At 51.3% G+C, this 18,204-nt stretch overlaps 1 protein-coding gene across 6 annotated transcripts in view; it reads right to left on the bottom strand.

Annotated features, from left to right (window-relative positions):
* Positions 1-18,204, bottom strand: part of RARB (retinoic acid receptor beta) — a 505,987-nt gene that overhangs the window by 1,500 nt on the left and 486,283 nt on the right. For all 6 annotated transcript variants that reach the window (XM_035724196.1, XM_027587268.2, XM_027587269.2 and 3 more), the window contains 3 exons: positions 13,999-14,175; positions 2,189-2,393; positions 1,250-1,408 (listed from right to left, as the gene is read on the bottom strand). In XM_035724196.1, the coding sequence (XP_035580089.1) occupies positions 1,250-1,408; positions 2,189-2,393; positions 13,999-14,175 (541 nt within the window). The remainder of the gene's footprint in view (positions 1-1,249; positions 1,409-2,188; positions 2,394-13,998; positions 14,176-18,204) is intronic.

Below are 18,204 nucleotides of genomic sequence, written 5' to 3' on the forward strand. Positions count from 1 at the left end.
GTGGCTAGTGGCTACTTGTATTGGACAATGCAGATTATAGAGTATTTCCATAATCACAGTAAATTCTATTAGCACTGGTCTAGCTAGATATAGAGAATGACAGTATTAAGTTAAACAGCCTCATTGTTTTTAAAATCAAAGACCTCACAATTATAATGGCCAAGCACTGGTATCTGCTGTTTGCAGATACTCTTAATCCCATACTAGGGATGAATTCAGAATGGCTCACTAAGAAAATTTCTTAGAAGGAGCTCAAGAATTGAGACTCCTTGTCAAACAAGCTCACCATGTTTTTAAAGGACTTTCTGAAATGTAGAGTTTGTTCCTTGGCTCAGCCAGGTCTTCAGGGACACAGCACGCTAATGGGGAAGGAGAATGACAACAGCACACTTGGTACCAGGGATAGCTGCTGAGTTTTCTCTCTACACGGAAAAACCCTACTCTAGCACTCAACTGTCATACGGCTCTAGGCGCTTCTGTAATTGCTCAAGTTGCCACACAAACTGAAAATCACTAGGCAAGGAATATTTATACCTCTCAGGAAGACAAGAATTCCTTTGCCGAGAAGTGTGCAGAAGTAAATCTGCCTATACACAAGAGAGCGACGGCAACATTGATTTGAGAGAGAAACTGCACCAGTAACAATTGCCCTAAGTACTATTCATTTTCCTGAGGTTTGGATGGTCAGGAAAAACTGCAGTCAAGTTTATATCAACCAGAGCATGTGTGGACAGGAATGAAATGTATAAAACTAGAAAATCAAAAAGCCTGTCACTATATAGTACATTCTCTTGAAAACAGTTTTTCTAGGAGCGCCTGGGTGGCTCAGTCGGTTAAGCATCCGACTCAGTTTTGGCTCAGGTCAATGATCTCAGGGTCTTCGGATCCAGCCCCTTGTAGGACTCTGTGCTCAGCGGGGAGTCTGCTTGGGATTCTCTCTCTTCCTCCCCCTCTGCCCCTTCCCCTTGCACGCGTGCGTGCTCTCTAATAAATGAATCTCTCAAAAAAAAGGGTTTTCTGTTCACTTCGTCACCCGAATTATAAACTCAATCTATTAAGATCATTGAGTAGGGAAAGATGTGAGGTTTTTTTTTTTTTTTTAAGGGTGGATATTATTCCTTTTGATTTCCATGAGAAATTCCAAAACAACAACAAAAAAGCAGCTATTATCAAACACGGTGAATGAAAACATCAAGTTTAAAAAAGTCAGGACCACTTCATGAATACAACGTAGACTGTAAAGACATACCTTTAGCACTGATGCTGCGGAGATCTGTGATTTTCATTAAGATCTTTGGAAACATGTGAGGCTTGCTGGGTCGTCTCTTTCGGATATAAATTTTTAGTGCTTCCAGCAGTGGTTCTTGTAGCTTATCTACTTTTGTTGGTTCCTCAAGGTCCTGGCGGTCTAGATGGCAGGAATAAAGTATTAATTAGTATCAGGACACAAAGAGTTATGCACTTGCCAGGCGAGAGGGCTGCTGCCCATTTTCCTTTCTTGTGTCCTTGGCCCTAGTATATTATGACTTCATTAAGTCCATGATTCAGTCACATATACAGGTTTGAAGATTCATGCAACTGCTCTAAGCCGTGATACTTGAAAATGGCCCTCTTGCTGGTCAAAAGCTCATGTTGATGCCTGGTAGCTTTTGTCTTAGGGAGACAATTACCTCTTGTGACCAGGAGGTGTCACTACTGAACTGAATTCAAACAAATCTTGAGCGGCTGGATGGTTTTAAGGTAAATAGGCCCCCGTAATTAAAGCCATTACTTTTTTAACCACTTACGATTCAACCTCCTGTGAGCCAGTAGGGGTCAGTACAAAGAAGAAAGCCGTATTTTATCCCAGTCCTTCAAGGGTTAGGGGTGGGGTGGGGGCGAGACAACCCAGGGACTTGTAGTCCCAGCCACTAAATTCACAAGCAGCACAGGGAAGTCCCTTGCATTGTCATTAAAACGTCCTTGGGCAATTTATTTTACAGTAGTCTGATCCTGCCTTGGAAAAAACTGGTAGCAGTTGGAGAAATAGCATTTTGGTGTTTCAGAGCAGTTTACAACAATATGGAAAATTGCAACAAACTCCAAGCATGCATGCCTGGCTGTTTATTCACATGGCTTTCTCCATGCACCCACAAATTACAAGTTGTTCTTCATGGCGTCTCATGAGGGTTTTCTAGGTAGTTGGTACCTCCACAGATTAAGCAGATGGCACTGAGAAGGCCTGTTTCTGTGTCATCCATTTCCAAAGGTAGGAGCTGATTGGCAAAGGTGAACACAAGGTCAGTCAGAGGACCAAATCCAGCATTGTGCATCTGAGTCCGATTTAGGGTAAGGCCATCTGAAAAAGTCATGGTGTCTTGTTCTGGGGTATACCTGGTGCAAATTCTAAGAATCTGGAAGGAAAAAAAAAACAAAAACATATTCGATGGGTCATCAAAGCCAGCCTTCCTGTACAGCACCAAGCAGATCTAGGAGGGGAAGAAGATGAAGATTTCCAAGGAGCTCTTGCATCACGCGAGGCACACTGCCCCGCCTCTGCATGTGGAATGTCTTCTGCGCCTCTTTCACTGGAAGAGCATAGAAGTCAAAACATGGGCTAACGTTATTTAGAGAGTAAGAAGTGGGACACAAGAAATTCTGAGAAATATCTGTGCTAAAAGTAATTAATTTGACTCAAATAAACATTTACTGAGTACCTACTTATGTCCCAGGCACTGTGCCAGGCGCTGGGGATAAAAAGAAAAAGATTTTTTTTTAAGAGCTTCCAGTCTACAAAAAGAAAAAAAAAAAAGGCACTATCTACCATTTCCTGAATGCCTCGCATATGTCAAGTGTTACACGTGCCCTACGTTCAAGCTTTCGAACACTTGAGGAAAGTGAACGGTACTATTTTACAGATGAGGCACTGAAGCTCAGCAAGGTTGAGCCATATGCCCCACGTCACACAGTGAACATGCGGCTGGGTTTGATGCCAACCCAGGTTAGGCTCCCTCTTCCATGATGCCTCCGATCACACAGTCCCCAGCCAACTAGAATACGGGGAGCAGGAGTGCGACTGCAGGGTGCTTGGGCATCCGCAAGGAGGAGAGCTCTGACACAGCCAGAAGGCGATCAGGGGCAGATTCACAGACGAGAGGCAGCATTTCAACTAAGCCCAGAAATACGGTTGGGACTTCTGTAGGTAAGAAGCCTGGGCCACGATGCCACAGTCTCCCAATGGCGTGCCCTTGATATCAAACTCTGCTGGTCACCCTGGCCACACCTGCTCCCAGGAAGTTGCAGCTTTGGGTCTCACTCATCCTGGCCAACTCCAGAACGCCCTCTGTTTATACAGAGTCAATGCGCCTGGTGTTCCCACTGCCTTCTCAGCCCTCACTGCCGGCAAGGAGCTCCACGTATTCAGAGCACTCACCCGCCCAGAAGCATATTTCCGGACCGACCACTGTGACGGGCCTTTCCGCCGGCCAGGTGTCTGTCTACCTTTGACTTTTCCTTCTAAAAAAGCCTCAGAGCCGCATGAAGCAGAGAGAGAAATTTATTCTACCTGGACAGGAGTGAATAACCCGGTAGGCTGAGGGAGCTGTTTTTTCCAGATGCCCGTGCTCAGTTGAGGTGTGGTCACCATGAATGTGCACCTCAGGGTCAACATAGAGGAGGACAGATGTGATCAGAAGGGTCTGTGATCTTCCCGTGACACGGCCATGTGCGGAGGGGGTGGCCCTCTGATGAAGCCCCGGGACTCCCAGCTAGGAGGGAAGTCCCTGCAGAAGAGCCCCCTCCCCACTCTCCATATTCCCACCAGGACTCCTACTGCAAGAACCAGGTCACATCTTTTCGTGCCAGGGGTTCGAGGCAAGGACATTGCCCCTGCAGAAGACCATCCCATCGGACTGGCTGAGTGACCACATGAGCCGAGTGGCCGGGCACCGGAGTGCACTGGAAAGCTCGCCTGTTCTTGGGTCCTTGCTCTGGTATTCTCTGAACCTCCAAGCCAGGGGCCTAGGAGCCAGCCCTCCTCCTACATGCTGGACTCCAGTGTGGACTTGGACGAGAGCATTAGGATGCCCTGTAAAGTGAGACCATGGGACACCTGCTGATAAAAAAAAAAAAAAAAAAAAAAAAAAAAAAAAAAGCCCGACTCCAATGTCTTCTTGGTTAGGAGAACATCTCCTGAGAGGAGAAGGGGGAATGATGAGCACTCCCACCTCTAACGTATAAAAGCTACTGTTTTATTCATCAGTGACTACATGCCAGGTACTGTGCTAAGGATTTAACATATTACTTAATTCTCTTATCAACTCAAGAGTTAGGTACTACTGTTATCCCATTTTACAGATAGGGAAACAAATGCAAAGAGCTTGTCCTAGGTCACATAACTGCTAGGTGGCATGATCTGCTTCAGGCGATCTGTCCCTAGCACTTAAGCACCCCACTATGCTGTGCTCTTAACCGCTGCTTCACAGCTGCCCCCTTCTTCTTCCTGCCACTCTCCACACCCCACTGCCTAAGGTGAAAGGACATCTTAGCCTCACTTGTCTCCTTGGCTCAGTGCCTTAGTGCAGTGCACAAACTGAACACTTTTGCTTTTGCACAGTGACCTACTGGTATATAGGAGTGCACGGCCTGTGGCTTGGAAATGGAAAATTTGGCAAACTTCACTTTAGATGAGGGGGCATTGATCTAAATCAGGACACATCCTCAAACTTAATATTCCTAGTATGTGATTGAGTGGCACAGTGAACTGGAAAGCAACCGAATGTGAGTAGTTAACAAAAACATTACAAAGATGCCTCTTCATTGGATGGGTGGCCGTTTTGGCCTCTCAGATATTTGCTCAGGGACCTCTCTGAGCCCGTCCCGCCATTTCCTCTGGGTTCCTGATCGGCTGGCCTGTTGCACTTCATCTTGGTAGCTGAGGGGCTATGAAGCCATTCCTGATGTCCAAGCAGCAAAGGAATTGAGAGGTCCCTGCTTATAAACCTTAGATCCCTTGAAAGCCCCGGGAGGTTAAGTATAGCACCCAAGATCACCCAAGCAATGGTGCCAGGACAGACCACAGGACTCCTAGCCCCCAGCCCATGTCCCCCTTCAACCACCTGGAGGATCGTGAGGAAATATGCCTGCGTAGGGGGGTGTCATGTGACAGCAGAGTCAGATGCTTGGTATTTATGGGCTCAAAAATCTCCAGACACATTTCCAGTTTGGAATCAAATAGGTACTAAATAAGTCTTTGCAGCTGTAGCACGCTGCCAAGAAGTGAGTGCACTAGATCTGTCCCTGCGAGAAGGAAAGAAACCAGGATTTGCTGGAAAGGAATGGAAGACCAAGATTTAGGCATTTGCAAGCTGTCAACAGCTCACTTGGAAATCCAAGTCCGCACCAGAGCGCACAAATATCTCTTTTGAATGATTCTAGTCTGAAAGGTGCCCCTCCTCAAAAGGTGGAAAATATTTGGATTCTAATGAAGCATTTAAACTATGTTCTGTTGCCTCTCGCCCTAGAAAGTTCAAAACCCAAACCAAGTATTGATGGGCTGCCCAGAGGGGAAGGCACATAGCCTGAGATGGGAGAACGGTCAATGTCTTCTTTGATCAAGGGAGCCTGCACTCCCGCCCTGCCCAGGCTGGGCCCAGGGGGCGCCAGACAGCGTCCGCAAGGATGCGGCCAGGCCCGCCTCTGGAGGGGGGCCAGGGAGTTTCAGCTCTTTCAAGTCAAACACCAGTGGCAACTACCAAGTGCTTCACCAGTCTTAAAACGCCCTTTGAAATGGGGGTATTGCATCTGGACGGGGGAGAACGCAGGGCCGGCGAGCTGGGTAAAAATAGCCCAGGCGAGCCTGGCTCACGCAAGGAGGGCCCTGCTGGATGGCAGCGGGATTGCTGATTGGCAAACCTGACGCTTCTCAGAGGGAGAAGGACCCTCAGCCTTCCTGCCTTCAACAAGGACAACTGAGTAGCACTCTACCGCCTGGGGGCGCCCCCTGGGAGGATCTGAGCATGTGGGAGCCCAGGGACAGAGATGGAGACCTGCCCCCTTCTCTCCATGTTCCCGTGACCCCCCTAATCCAAGCCGCCATCACCTCTTCTCTGCTGAGTCTGGCCCCCCCGCTCCTGCTCCTGCAGCCAGACCACGCTGTTCAAAATCTCCAACAGAGGGGACCTCGCCCTTGCTAAAACGCTTCCAGGGGCCTGGAGCTGTTTTAGATCCGTAACATTCACACTTCTTCCTCCATGGCCTCTACCTGTCCCATTACGGCTCCTCCTTTCCCCTTGCTCCTTAACTTCTGGCCATGTCGGTCTTTCTGAATCTCTAGCAACTCAATGTCATAGCAAAGTGTTTGCACCTGCTGTTCCCTCTCCCTTTGATGCTTTTCCCTTGATCTTCATGATTCTTCCTCCTCAGAGCTCAGTTCAAATGTCACCTCCTCAGAAAACACAGTGAGCACACTTCCTAAAACCCATTACTTTCTAACCTATCACCCGATATTTTTTTGAAATATGAAATAAAATTGTTCTAAAATTGAGGTATAGCATGTGCAGTGGTTTTAAAATAGGCCCACAAATTCTTTGCTTCTACTCCATTTAAGGAATAAAGCTTTATTCCCCTCCCATTGAGTGTGGGCAGGACCCAGTGACTTGATTCTAACACAGAATCCAGGGGAAGCAACGGGTGTGACTCTGGAGAGTAAGTCGTAAGAGGTGAGGCACCGTGGACTCCTCCTCGACTCTCTTAAATCTCATTTTGGGGGGAGCTGGTTGACACAACATGGAAAGGTCCATGTGGCAAGGAGCTGAGCCCTCCTCCCAACAACCAGCACTAGCTTGCCAGGTGCCTGTGAGGAGCCCCCTGGAAGCAGCTCTTCCATCCCGAGAAGCCTTCGGAGGATGAAGCCCCGGCCAGTGTCTTGCCTGCAAGTTTTTGAGTGACCCCGATCCAGAAGCACCCAGCTCCGTCAGTTCCTAACCCACGGGGCCCTGTGAGATAGTAATGCTCGTTGCTTAACACCGCTAAGTTTCGTGGCAACTTGATACATGGCAGTAGATAACGAGCCCAACGTACTGGCCTTGAGCTGTGCCCACGGCTCAAGTGTACAGCTGACTCCATTTGCCCCCAGGTCTGCGCCTGTGTAACCACCCCCCAGATCAAGACACAAATATAGCTGCAGCTCGTCCAGGCTCCCCTGGCATCTCCCGATCCAATCCATCCCCTCCCCCAGATAACCATTATTTCGACCTCGATTCCTGCAGACTAGTTCTGCCTGTTCTTGAACTTGAGGTAAACAGAATCACACAGCACAATCTCTCCTGTGTCCGGCGTTCCCGTACCCCGTGTCATAGTGGAGATGCCCCGCAGGAGTGCATGAAGCCACGGTTCTTTTTCACTGCCGGGTAGTATTCCAGGCTGGGCCACGGGGCCGTCCCTCTCTGAGCCTGCCGACCACTGCCCCCCCGCCCCCCCCCCGAAGATGAGCCGGAGCCTGCTCTTCCTCTGACGTGCCCCCTGCTGTTATCTCTAGCATCTGCGGCAGCGGAGTCCACACAGCAGGTGGCTAATGAAGATCTGTTCAATTATTAACGAAGCGGATTCCCTCATCGGAATCTCTCCCACCTCATAACCCCGAGGGGGGCCGCCGGGGATTTCTGAGTTCCGAGGCAAAGGAGCAAAGCTCACATTGCTCACGCATCTCAGTCTGTGCACTAATTGTATCTGGCAAGTCGTGGGCAGATGCTGATCCGATCTGACGATCCTCTGGCGCTCGTGGGAATGGGGAAGCAGTGAGGGTAACAGCAGACACCCACAGAGCCCCGCGAGGCAGCGCCCGCGCCGGGAGCAGGCTCCCTTTGCTGCCGGCCACACCGGCCCTCTAGGAGCCGTGGTTCTCACGTGTTAAGAGAGGTGGGTGCGATTAAGTGTAATAACATATTTTTATTTAACCTAATACATTCAAAATATTTTTGTTTCAACATGTGATCAATATAAAAAAATTATTAAGGAAATGTTGGATATGTTAAGCATTTGAAATTGTTTATTTTACGGGGACAGCATGTCAGACCAGTCTCATTTTAGGCCCTCAGCAGCCACGGGTGGCTTGTGGCTACGGTACGGGACAGCACAGCTCCAGCGCGCACGTGCGTGCGTGTGTGTGTATGTACGTGTCCTCGGTACTAAAGCACTCACAGGGACAATTTGGGCTTACTCATCACTGATACTGGTGATGATCGCTAATTTAAAGGAGCACTGACTGTGTGCCAGGTACTGTGCTAAGTGTTACACCTGCATTAACCTAATTAATCATCCCGACAGCCTTAAGAGCGAGGAGCTACTCTTCTACCCGTCTCACTGAGCAGATAACTGAGGCTCAGGGAGGTCACATACCCTCCCCAGTTTGCACAGCTTCCACGCGGCAGAGCTGGGATTTGAACCCAGGGAGTCTGGCTCTAGAGCCCGCGTCCCCTTAACCCCCATACGGACTGCCTCCTGGTGACTTCCGGTGACAACCAGGGCAACCGCTCCGCACCCAGGGGCGAGGAGGCTGGGTTTCAGAGAGACACGGGAGCCCTCACAATGGCACGGTGGCTGGAGGTGATGCTGCAGCCTGAACTGAGGCTCTGGGCTCCGAGGCAGAGCCCGCTCCTCTTCAGGCTGGGTCTGGTTTCTGCTGAGCCTCCGGCAGGGGCAGGACGGGCTCACGGGGGGACGGCCCCCCATGGCTGCAGAACCACGCGGTCCCCAGAACCCCAGGAGCCGTGGGGCACCTGTGTGGCTCAGTCGTTAAGCGTCTGCCTTCGGCTCAGGTCATGGTCCCAGGGTCCTGGGATCAAGCCCCGCATCGGGCTCCCTGCTCGGCGGGAAGCCTGCTTCTCCCTCTCCCACTCCCCCTGCTTGTGCTCCCTCTCTCGCTGTGTCTCTCTCTGTCAAATACATAGAATCTCTAAAAAAAAATAAAAATAAAAATAAAAAAATAAAAGAACCCCAGGAGCCGTGAATCATGCCGTGAAGCCACCCGGGGCAGTCATGTCTTCGTCACCAGAGCAAGGTGCTGCTGGCCCTGGCGCGGGAAGGTTTCTGCAGGGCAGCGGGCGCCAGAACCCAGGAGGGCCCCGAGTGGCCTGCAGGGAAGGCCTCCCACTACCTCCCGTTGGAACCCGCCCAGATGCAGCACTCCCAGGGCGGCCCATATTCTGGAATTCCAATTTTGATCGCTCATTCATTTGCTCATCCGTTCATTCCCAAATAGTCCCTGAAGGCCTCCGGTGAGCCTGGCCCCTGCCCCAGCGACCACCCGCAGTCCCCACCCCGCGCCGAGCCGCCAGTCGGGTGCAGAAGACACGGTGACACAGTTCTGTGACCATGTGTGTGTTCGGCGCAGCGAGAGAGACGGGACGGGGTGGGGGGGGCAGCGGCTACGAACTGGGTGGCCAGTCAGGAAAGGCTGTTCTGAGGGGGTGGCATTTCAGCTGAGAGGAGGAGTCGGCCAGGAAGAAAGGGAGGGAGGGCATCTAGATAAAAGGAACCCCTGCGGGAGCCCTCTGGGCCTCTGGCTTCCACTTGGGCTGTGGCTGCCTCGTCTGCAAGATGGAGTGAACAAAATCCCTGGAGGGTGCAGGGAGGCCTCATAAAATGCGAGGTGACTGAAGCCTACTACGTCCCAGACTCTGCCCACGCCCCCTGTGGATTAGTCATTTCGTTCTCTCCAGACCCTAAAAAGGAAACTTCTATGATCACCTTCATTTTCCGTAGGGGGAAACCGAGGCTCAGGGAGGGGGAGGAGTTTTCCTAGCTCACAGAGCTAGTAAGCAGCAGCACCGGGTTCGGCACCCAGGCAAGCTGGCTTCAGAGCCCACACGTGTGACTTCCATCAAGCCCTGGGTGAGCCAGGGGGAGCTGGATGGGTGCGGGGCCGCGCTGGTGCCTGGGAGACAGGCCTGTGGTAAAGGTGGGAGCAGCCCAGGGTGGGTGACAGGGCCAGACTGCAGAGTCTGGAAGGTCAAGGCCTTGCCTGTCCTCCCTGCCATCAAATGCCCCCACACAGGAAGTGCCCAATGATTGTGTGTGTGACTTCTTCCCTCAACCAACATTTATGCATGCTGCATGACACAAATGAACGGTGAAAAGAAAAGCCTGCCCACGGCACATGCCTCCAGTCAAGCCCAGTGAGTCCTCCTGACACCGAGGATGGAAAGTCTACCGGTGATCTTGCTCCCGCGTCCTCTCAGGCCCAGGCCCTCCTGCTCGCCTCCGGGCACATTCACCTCCTCACTGTTCCTCAGCCTGCCAGAGCCTCCCTGCCCCAGGGCCTTTGAATTACACTCTCCAGATCGCCCTCCCTTGTACACCTCCCTGACGACTGTCTTTTACTGTTCCAGCTGTACTTTTCATTCAGGTCTCTTCAAAGGCCACCTGCTTCCCTAAACACGTGACAGAAACCAAGCCATGCCCACCTCAGTCACGCTCCTGGACTGGATCCTGCCCCTATTTTTTTTTTTTGTGGCCCGTAAGACGCTGCCTATTCATCTGCGAATTACCCATCTATCCCCAGTTGAAGGGCAGCTCCATGAGGGTAGGCATTTTTGTGGGTCTTGTTCAGGGCTGTGTCTTCCCAGAGCCTAGAATAGCTCCTGGCACACGGCGGGTCCTCAGTGAGTAGTTGTAAAAGGGGGAGCAGAGAGGGAAGGGGGTCAGCAGGGAGGAGCGGGGGAGAGCAAACAGAAGGTCAGGCAGCCCCAAGGGTTGCTTTTTATGATTTTTAAGTTGAGAGGGACTTGATCCTAGTTACCTGCAGAGAAGAGGCAGCTGAGGGGGAGCAGGAGAAGAAACAGGATCAGGGACGATAAGGTGGGTAAGCAAGACGGAGACCGTGAGCACAGGTAGGAGGACCACTCTTGGGGGCTCCCTTTCTTGTCCTGACCACAAACCTAGGGGGCCACAGCTCTGGGGTGAGGGATGGAACGTAAACTTCTACGCACAATGGTTTTGAAGATTTGGCCCATCTTGAGAGACCTTTCAGCTACTTGACCCCTGTGGGAAATCGTGAAGCTCTCCGCCGGGTCCCGGCTCTGAGGGAAGCCTGGCTGTGGACTCCACACCAAGGGGTCCTCACCAGACAGACGCCGGGACCGGCACTCCTTCTGGAGGGTGGTGTGGAGGGAGCACAGGCGAAGGGCAGGCTCTCCCCTCGGCCCGTGACTTGCCACCACAGTGCCAGCCCCAGCAGGCAGCCGTGCGCCTGGGAACAGAGGCCTGTTTCAGGGCACACACAACACGACGCGTTGGTGGCAGTGAATGCGAGGTGCTGGGCCAGAGCTGCCGACCCTTGGGACAACTCTAACTGTCCTTTCTAGGGGCTGACAACAACTTCAGCCCGTGTCTGTCTGTCCTTTGGGTCTGTCTGTCTCACTCTATCCATACATCAATGGCTTTGATAAGAAGATTCTTCTAAATGGCTCAGCCAGTTGATATTCTCATCCAAAAGATGCTCTTTGAAGCTGTGCATTTTTCAGGCTCTTGTGATTAATTGCCTTTGCTACAAATTCTTGGAAATGAGCTCTTATCTGGGGCCAAATAAGTACTCCTTCTGCTACATTTCATATGACTGGAGGTCTCTGCCCTTCCCCAAGTAGAGTTTTTCCCTCCTGAGCCTACTGCATCCCAGCCCCAGCCCCTCAAGCCTATGAAGCCAGAACACAGTGGTTGATAGAGTTTCCTGACTCCCATCTCAGGGTCCGGCATTGTCCCCAGGTGCTTATGACAGCTGTGTCCCCGATCTCAACACCGCTGCCTGAGCATCTACTACATGTTCCATGCTTATACCCATGACTGTATTTAAGCCCATTTAAAGAATTACTTTAGTTAATGCCTTACTGATTCATATTCCTGTTGGACAGATAGGTAAACTGAGACTGGGAGAGGTTCAGTAACTTGACCAAGGTCACAGAAATTGGTTCCTGTTCTACCCCATTCCACCAAGGGGCTAAGGGCTACTTCTTGGATCCATGGGTAAACCAGAGGAGTGCCTGGGTTGCACTGTAAGTGTGGGATGTGGAAGGACAGCTGGAGGTGGCAGGGAGATTTGAAGGGGAGATCTGAGCACCTGACCCTGAAAGCATGGGGTACTGCGGAAACAAGATGCTTCCCTGGAGGACCTCAAAGCCTCCTTCCCATTTTGTCTTTCCCAAAGGGCTGGAGTTGAAGGAATCCCACACTGTCATCACTTGGCAGACAGACAAGAGGAGGACTAAGAAACAAGCAAAGAACCAAAGTCAGAGCCCAAACGTCAGGAAGGCTCCAGGCCCTGCTGGGTGGCTGCACGATGCAAGGAGTCAGAATTCCACCACGCGGCCTGGTGCAGACACCAACCTCCTGGGGCCCCCTCACAGCTCCCTCAGCCACTCTAGGCCTCCGGGGCACCTCTCACCATGTGCTGATAACTCCAGTCTCTACTCATATCTTGGGGGTGTCTTGAGGCTTAGGAGAAATTCACCTGAGTGCTACACTTCAAGCACTTGTGAGAAAGGATAAGGAAGCCCAGGCTTTGTTGTGAATTATTCCAGTAGCTCATTATTTACATTGTTATTGATTTGCCCAGGGGGCCTCTATTAATATCTGATGGCCTGGCTGGTTCTCCGCCCAGGGCACACCTAACACCATCCCCTGTTTATGCTTCTAATCCTCTCATGGCTTCTGGAATAGAAAGATGTGGGTCTTGGGGTTTGGTTCCAGCATTCACCTCACCCAGGTGACTCACCAGTCTCCAGCTCCTCATCTGTAAAATAGGCTGAATCTCTATCCCCAGCCGGCTCACTGAGCTGTGTGAGGCTCAAATGAGCTGACGTTTGTAGATGCTATAGGGTGTGGGTGGGTGACAGGTGAATGCTGCTTTGAGGTTTCACTTTCCTAAATGTCCCTCGGTTTATCCCAGACCCTCTGATTTTATGAGATGAAAAAATACCATATATATCCTCAGGATCCCTGGCACTTGTAGGTTACTGAGTAACCCACTGCCACTCCTCCGAAGATCCAACCAGTGAGCAGAAAGACACATAAACGTTCAAGCTCCCTGCACAACTGCCTCATTTGGGGTCCTCTCCTCCTGAGCAGGACCGTGTGTTTAATTACAGTGGGTAACTATATTTGCTTTGCAGAATTGTTTATACCCGAAGCCATGAAAGATGTAATAAAAAGAAAAATCTATGCTTTTAAAGCACTGCAAAAGCCAATTTTACCTTATTTTCTGATGCATTGCTGGGGGCCAGCTTCTCCTCCCACTTCCTCCAGAGGCCCATCGGCATACACCACCCCCCAACCCCGAGGCAGGGTACATCCCTGTCACCTCTAATGGGAGCTGCTTCCCCACCCAAGGAAATCAACCCAGACAGAATTAATCACACCATCCCTGAAGAGGGGATGGGAAGGCATCCGGCCAGTAGACCCACAGAGGACAAGGTGTGACAGCATCCTTACCCTCTCTAGGGCCCTAGAAGCCACAGTGTGAGAACAGAAGAGGGGAAAGAGGCACCAGGGATCCATTCCGTTTGCACAGATGGGGACACTGAGGTCTATGAAAGGAAGTGATTTTCCTGAGGCCCCTGATAGAGCTGGTGTGAGGTCAGAGGGCAGAACCAGGGCACCATGAGCCACCTCCAGTGGGTTTAGCCTGGAGAAGCCTGATGGCCTTTCAAAGATTTACAGGACTGGCTCACGGAAGGGGCTTTGGGGGAGCAAGCAAGCCTGTGACCGAGACAGTCTGGGTCCTTCCCCAAGGTCATGCAGTGGGGGTTCCCACACCACGTCGAGAAGAGAGGAGGTTCTGCCCAACCCAGGGGGTCTCTGAGCCTCTGGCGGTGGAACTGAGATTCAGGCAGGGAGGATGTGGCTCAGTGTGCAATGGAAGTGGCAGGAGAGGCTGGGGAGACCAAAGCCTCTGGAGGTCTTCAAAGCATCTCCATCCCCTCCCCGCCCCCACCCAATCCCCAACTAAGAGTTCAGAAGGGCACATACCAGAATGTCCAGGCAGGCAGCCTTCAGCAGGGTGATTTGGTCTGCAATGGTCAAGCCGGTGAAGCCTGGCAGACGTTTAGCAAACTCCACAATCTTAATAATGCACTTGGTGGCCAGTTCACTGAATTTGTCCCAGAGGCCCAGGTCCAGTCGGACTCGGTGGTCAGCACTGGAATTCTAAGAGGGAGAGAAAACACTGTCAGGGGTAGTTTCTGAAAAGCTTGACAGAAGATGAGGAACTCGGTGCATTTTCTATGAAAATGACCAGGGAGCTTCCTATTGGGGTGGCTGGGTGTTTAGCTTGGATTCTTTCAAAAATGCTCAATATCATATTCCTGAACCATTGGATCGTCAAGTAGCAGATAAAGGGGGTTTCTCTTTATATGATTATTCCAGCTAATACGTGAAGAAATGATGGCGTCACCATAAAAGGAGTCACCACATTAGAGCCCTGAGGAATTACTGGCTCTAGGCACTGACCATCAGTGGTTGCTAAAATCTTAAAAAGAGGCAATGTCATGGAATCACAGCACACCCACCTATGAAATGGTCAAAGCAGAATGAGAGTGGGCCTCTAGATCGAACTGCAGGAAATCCAGGAGACAGAGGAATGTGGTAAGCTACACCACGGGGGATGCAACTGTCACCATCCAGAAGGCTAGAGCCTCCATCAAACCAATGAATTGGGCTCTTCGACAAATACATTGCAAGGGGATAACAAGAAATGGAAAGAGAAACCTATAGACTTAAAAGCAACTCAACCTAGATGCTTATTAACCTGTAAATGGATAAATCCGTGGCACCCTGTACAATGAAATGCTGGCCAAGGGTAACAGCAAAGGGATCACAGACACAGCCTGCAACACGGATGAGCCTCAGAAGCATCACGCCAAGTAAAAGGTGGCAGACACGAAAGCCTGCACACAGAACGACCCAATTTATAGGACATTCTGAAAATAGCAAAACTATAGGGAGAAAGAGATCAGTAGGGACAGAGGCACAGGAGGGGACTTAAAAAAAAAATAGGAGACTTACAATTACAAGGTGTAGACCTTATCTGAATTCTGATTCAAATAAACTAAAGAAACTGACACACGTGAGAGAAGTGGGAATGTGACATATTAAGGTGTTTGAGATGTAAATTTTCTGATATGAAAACACTGCTGTTCTCAGTGTTGGCGGAAGTTCCTATCATTCATTGAGAACATCAACATATTTACAGGCCAAATAACACATCTGTAATTTACTTCCAAAGAATATATGATGGGGAGAGAATGTGACAGTGGCGGGAGGAAGAAACAAGACCGGTGGGGAGCGATCCTGGTGTTCGCTAGTCTATTCTCTCTGCTTCCACATTACGTTCACAATTGTTCATAGCAAAGATGAAGGGTAAGAAAGGGACAGTGTGAATGAAAACAAAAGGTTACAATGACAGCATGGAATACGGAGTCTCTAGGCGACCCGAGAGCTGGGATGGTCACATGCATGCTTCTCGGGCGCCTCTGGCCCCAACGCCGGGCGGCCCTGGGACACGGGCAGCGTGATGACGCAGCCCGCTGCGGGGCGAACACAGCCGCTCCTCCAGGGAGGGCCCGGCCCTCTCGCCGGTCAGCGGCTTTTATCCTGGACCCCGAAGCCCGGGTTGCCGCAGGAGCCCTTAGCTTCTGGGAGCCAGAGAATCAATCAGGGGGAACCCTTCCTCGGCACCCCTGTGACATTAGCAGATTTCAGTCCACCTGCTGCCACCTAGTGGCCGGATCCCCTCATCCATTTGCATTCATTCATTCGCTCACTCATTCGCCGCCTCTCTCCTCCCTCCCTCTGTTCCATGAAGGGTTCCTGACCCGTGAGCACGCAGCCAGGGGCTGGGGTGTGACAGCCGAGCACACCAGACACGCTTCCAGCCCTGGCGAGCTGACAGCCTGGCAGAGAAAGCGCCTGCTGCTGTATGGGACTTGCCACGGCAGGCCCTATCCAGGCCGGCTCCAGACCTCACCCAGCCCCACCCAGCCAAGACGGGGCGTGCTCTTAGCTGCATCCTAAGACGCGGAAAGCCCATCTCAGAGACGTGAGCTAACTTGCCATCGAGGGGCTGCAAGTGGATCCCAGGTCGACCTGATCCCCAGCTGACAGGGGTGCCCTCCAGTAAGCAATGCCTCAGTCTCCCCATTTGTAAAGAGGGATATGTGCCACCTGCCCTCAAAGGCTGCGGGGGAGATGAAGTGAGATCCCAGGGTACAAATGGTGCCTGGTGTGTTCTAGGGGTTTAGTCAGTGTTGGATCTCTTTCCTCAGCACCCCTACTTGCCCACGGCACCGCCACAGGGTTCCGACAACAGCAGGGGTCATCTTCTCCTCTGTCCCCACGAGCAGAGGGAGCATGGCCAGCAAAGTCCCCATCTGGGTCCCCACTCCACGGCCCATTACAAGCCTCAAACTAGCTTTCCTCATTTAATCAGTAAGGGGAATGCTCACAGTACACACAGGAAATAGGACGCCACTAAGAACTTGCCAGAAATTACTGAAGGTCTCAGCTTTTGGCGAGGACCAGACTACAACATACCCAAGAAAGTGGTTTTTGTGGGGGTTTTTGTTTTCTTTTTTCTCTTTCTCTAATCTCCAGAGCAGACTCTCTGGTGTGAATGCAGCTGAATGACTATCTTGTATTCTTGCCTTTTTGCCATCCTTCTCTCCTGCCTCTGGAGTCCTTTGGAGCACTGCACCTCCCTCCCTCTGAGCCCTTGGGGTTTGGGCAGGGCTGCCTAACTCCCTTGAATGCAGGGAGGACACTTGACTCTGGTCTGCTTAATCACAACAGGCCCTCCTCCTGGCCACAGAGATCGGTTCAGAAAAGAGCAGGTGCCTGACAGCAGGCCCGTGAAGCTCACGTCTGAGACTTTGGACGGAACAACTGGAGAAGCAAAGCCATCAGTGTGGGCTGCCAGGAGTTTTCCAGGGCTACCAGGTGGAGAAGGCCTTTTTAAAAATGAAGCCAACTCAAAGGAAAGCTGAGGTGAGTCATGGAAAGAGAGAGGGAGAGTGGTTCTGTCCTGATGATACTGAAATGCTGGATCCAGCCATGCCTGATCCACACCATGACCTTCTGGAAAAAGTCTAAGTTGATTTGAGTTTGGGTTCCTCTCGCTCATAGCAGGAAGAATTCGGACTGATGAACAGTCATAGCTGAGAGAGTTTAGGTCTGACAATGTCACATCCTCCCTCCAAAGAACTGTTAGGAGTTAGAGAGGAGGTCCCGCCACCACCACCACCCTCCTGGTCTGATCCACCATCACCACCTGCCTGGATTACTGCAACAGCCTCCTCTCTGGTTTCCCTCATTCCACTCTGGCCGCCTTCCAGTCTATTCTTATCAAAGGAATATAGGGATCCCTTCAAAACAAAAGTCAGAGCAAATCACCGTACTGCTCAACATCGCCAATGATTTCTCATCTCAGACCAAAGGCCTGTGAGGCCTTCCCAGATCTGGCCGCTACTCTCTGGCTCCCTGTCTTCCCACTCGCCCCCAGCTCACTCCAGCCCAGCCTCACGGGGCTTTTGCCACCTGTGAACAAGTGGTCATGCACTTGCCTCCGGGTCTTTGCACGGGCTGTTCCGTCCACCTACATGCAGGGGCTCAATAAATATTTGTTCAATGAATCAATGAGGAATGAAGTTCCCCCAAGACCTTGCTTGATTCCAGATGTCTCAGGACGACGACCATTCTGAGGATGAGGCTCTCGCTGCTGTGGTCTAGGCCTGCTCAGGAGGTCTCTGCTGCCTCTGGAGGCAGGCAGAGCGGAACCACCCAGTGAGTGAAAGGCAAGGTTCCTGGGGCCTGGTGTTTAGGCCTCTGACAAATGTAAACAGCTCAGCAAAGGGAACTGTGTATCCCAGACGCATAGCTTTAGTTACTCACCTCAGTGAAAATCAGCCCGGAGAGTCTATAAAACTAGCTTTCATTTTGAATGCTGGGGAGGAAAGCCAGAAAGGAGTTTGCAGAAGGGATGCCACAGAAGGCCTTCAAAAGGCAGGTGCCATTGGCGCCTTGCGCAGCACCCTCTGCAGAAGGTGGGCATGCCTCCTCCAGATTTATTTTATTCCTTCCTCAAGGACCTTGGTGGAATACAGTACACTCGGGGGAACAGAAGATCAAGATGTGTGGCCATTCGGGCTGTAATTAAATTTAATAGGCAGTTTATCCAGTTTG

This window comes from Zalophus californianus, chromosome 1 (genome assembly GCF_009762305.2).
Source record: "Zalophus californianus isolate mZalCal1 chromosome 1, mZalCal1.pri.v2, whole genome shotgun sequence".
NCBI lineage: Eukaryota > Metazoa > Chordata > Mammalia > Carnivora > Otariidae > Zalophus > Zalophus californianus.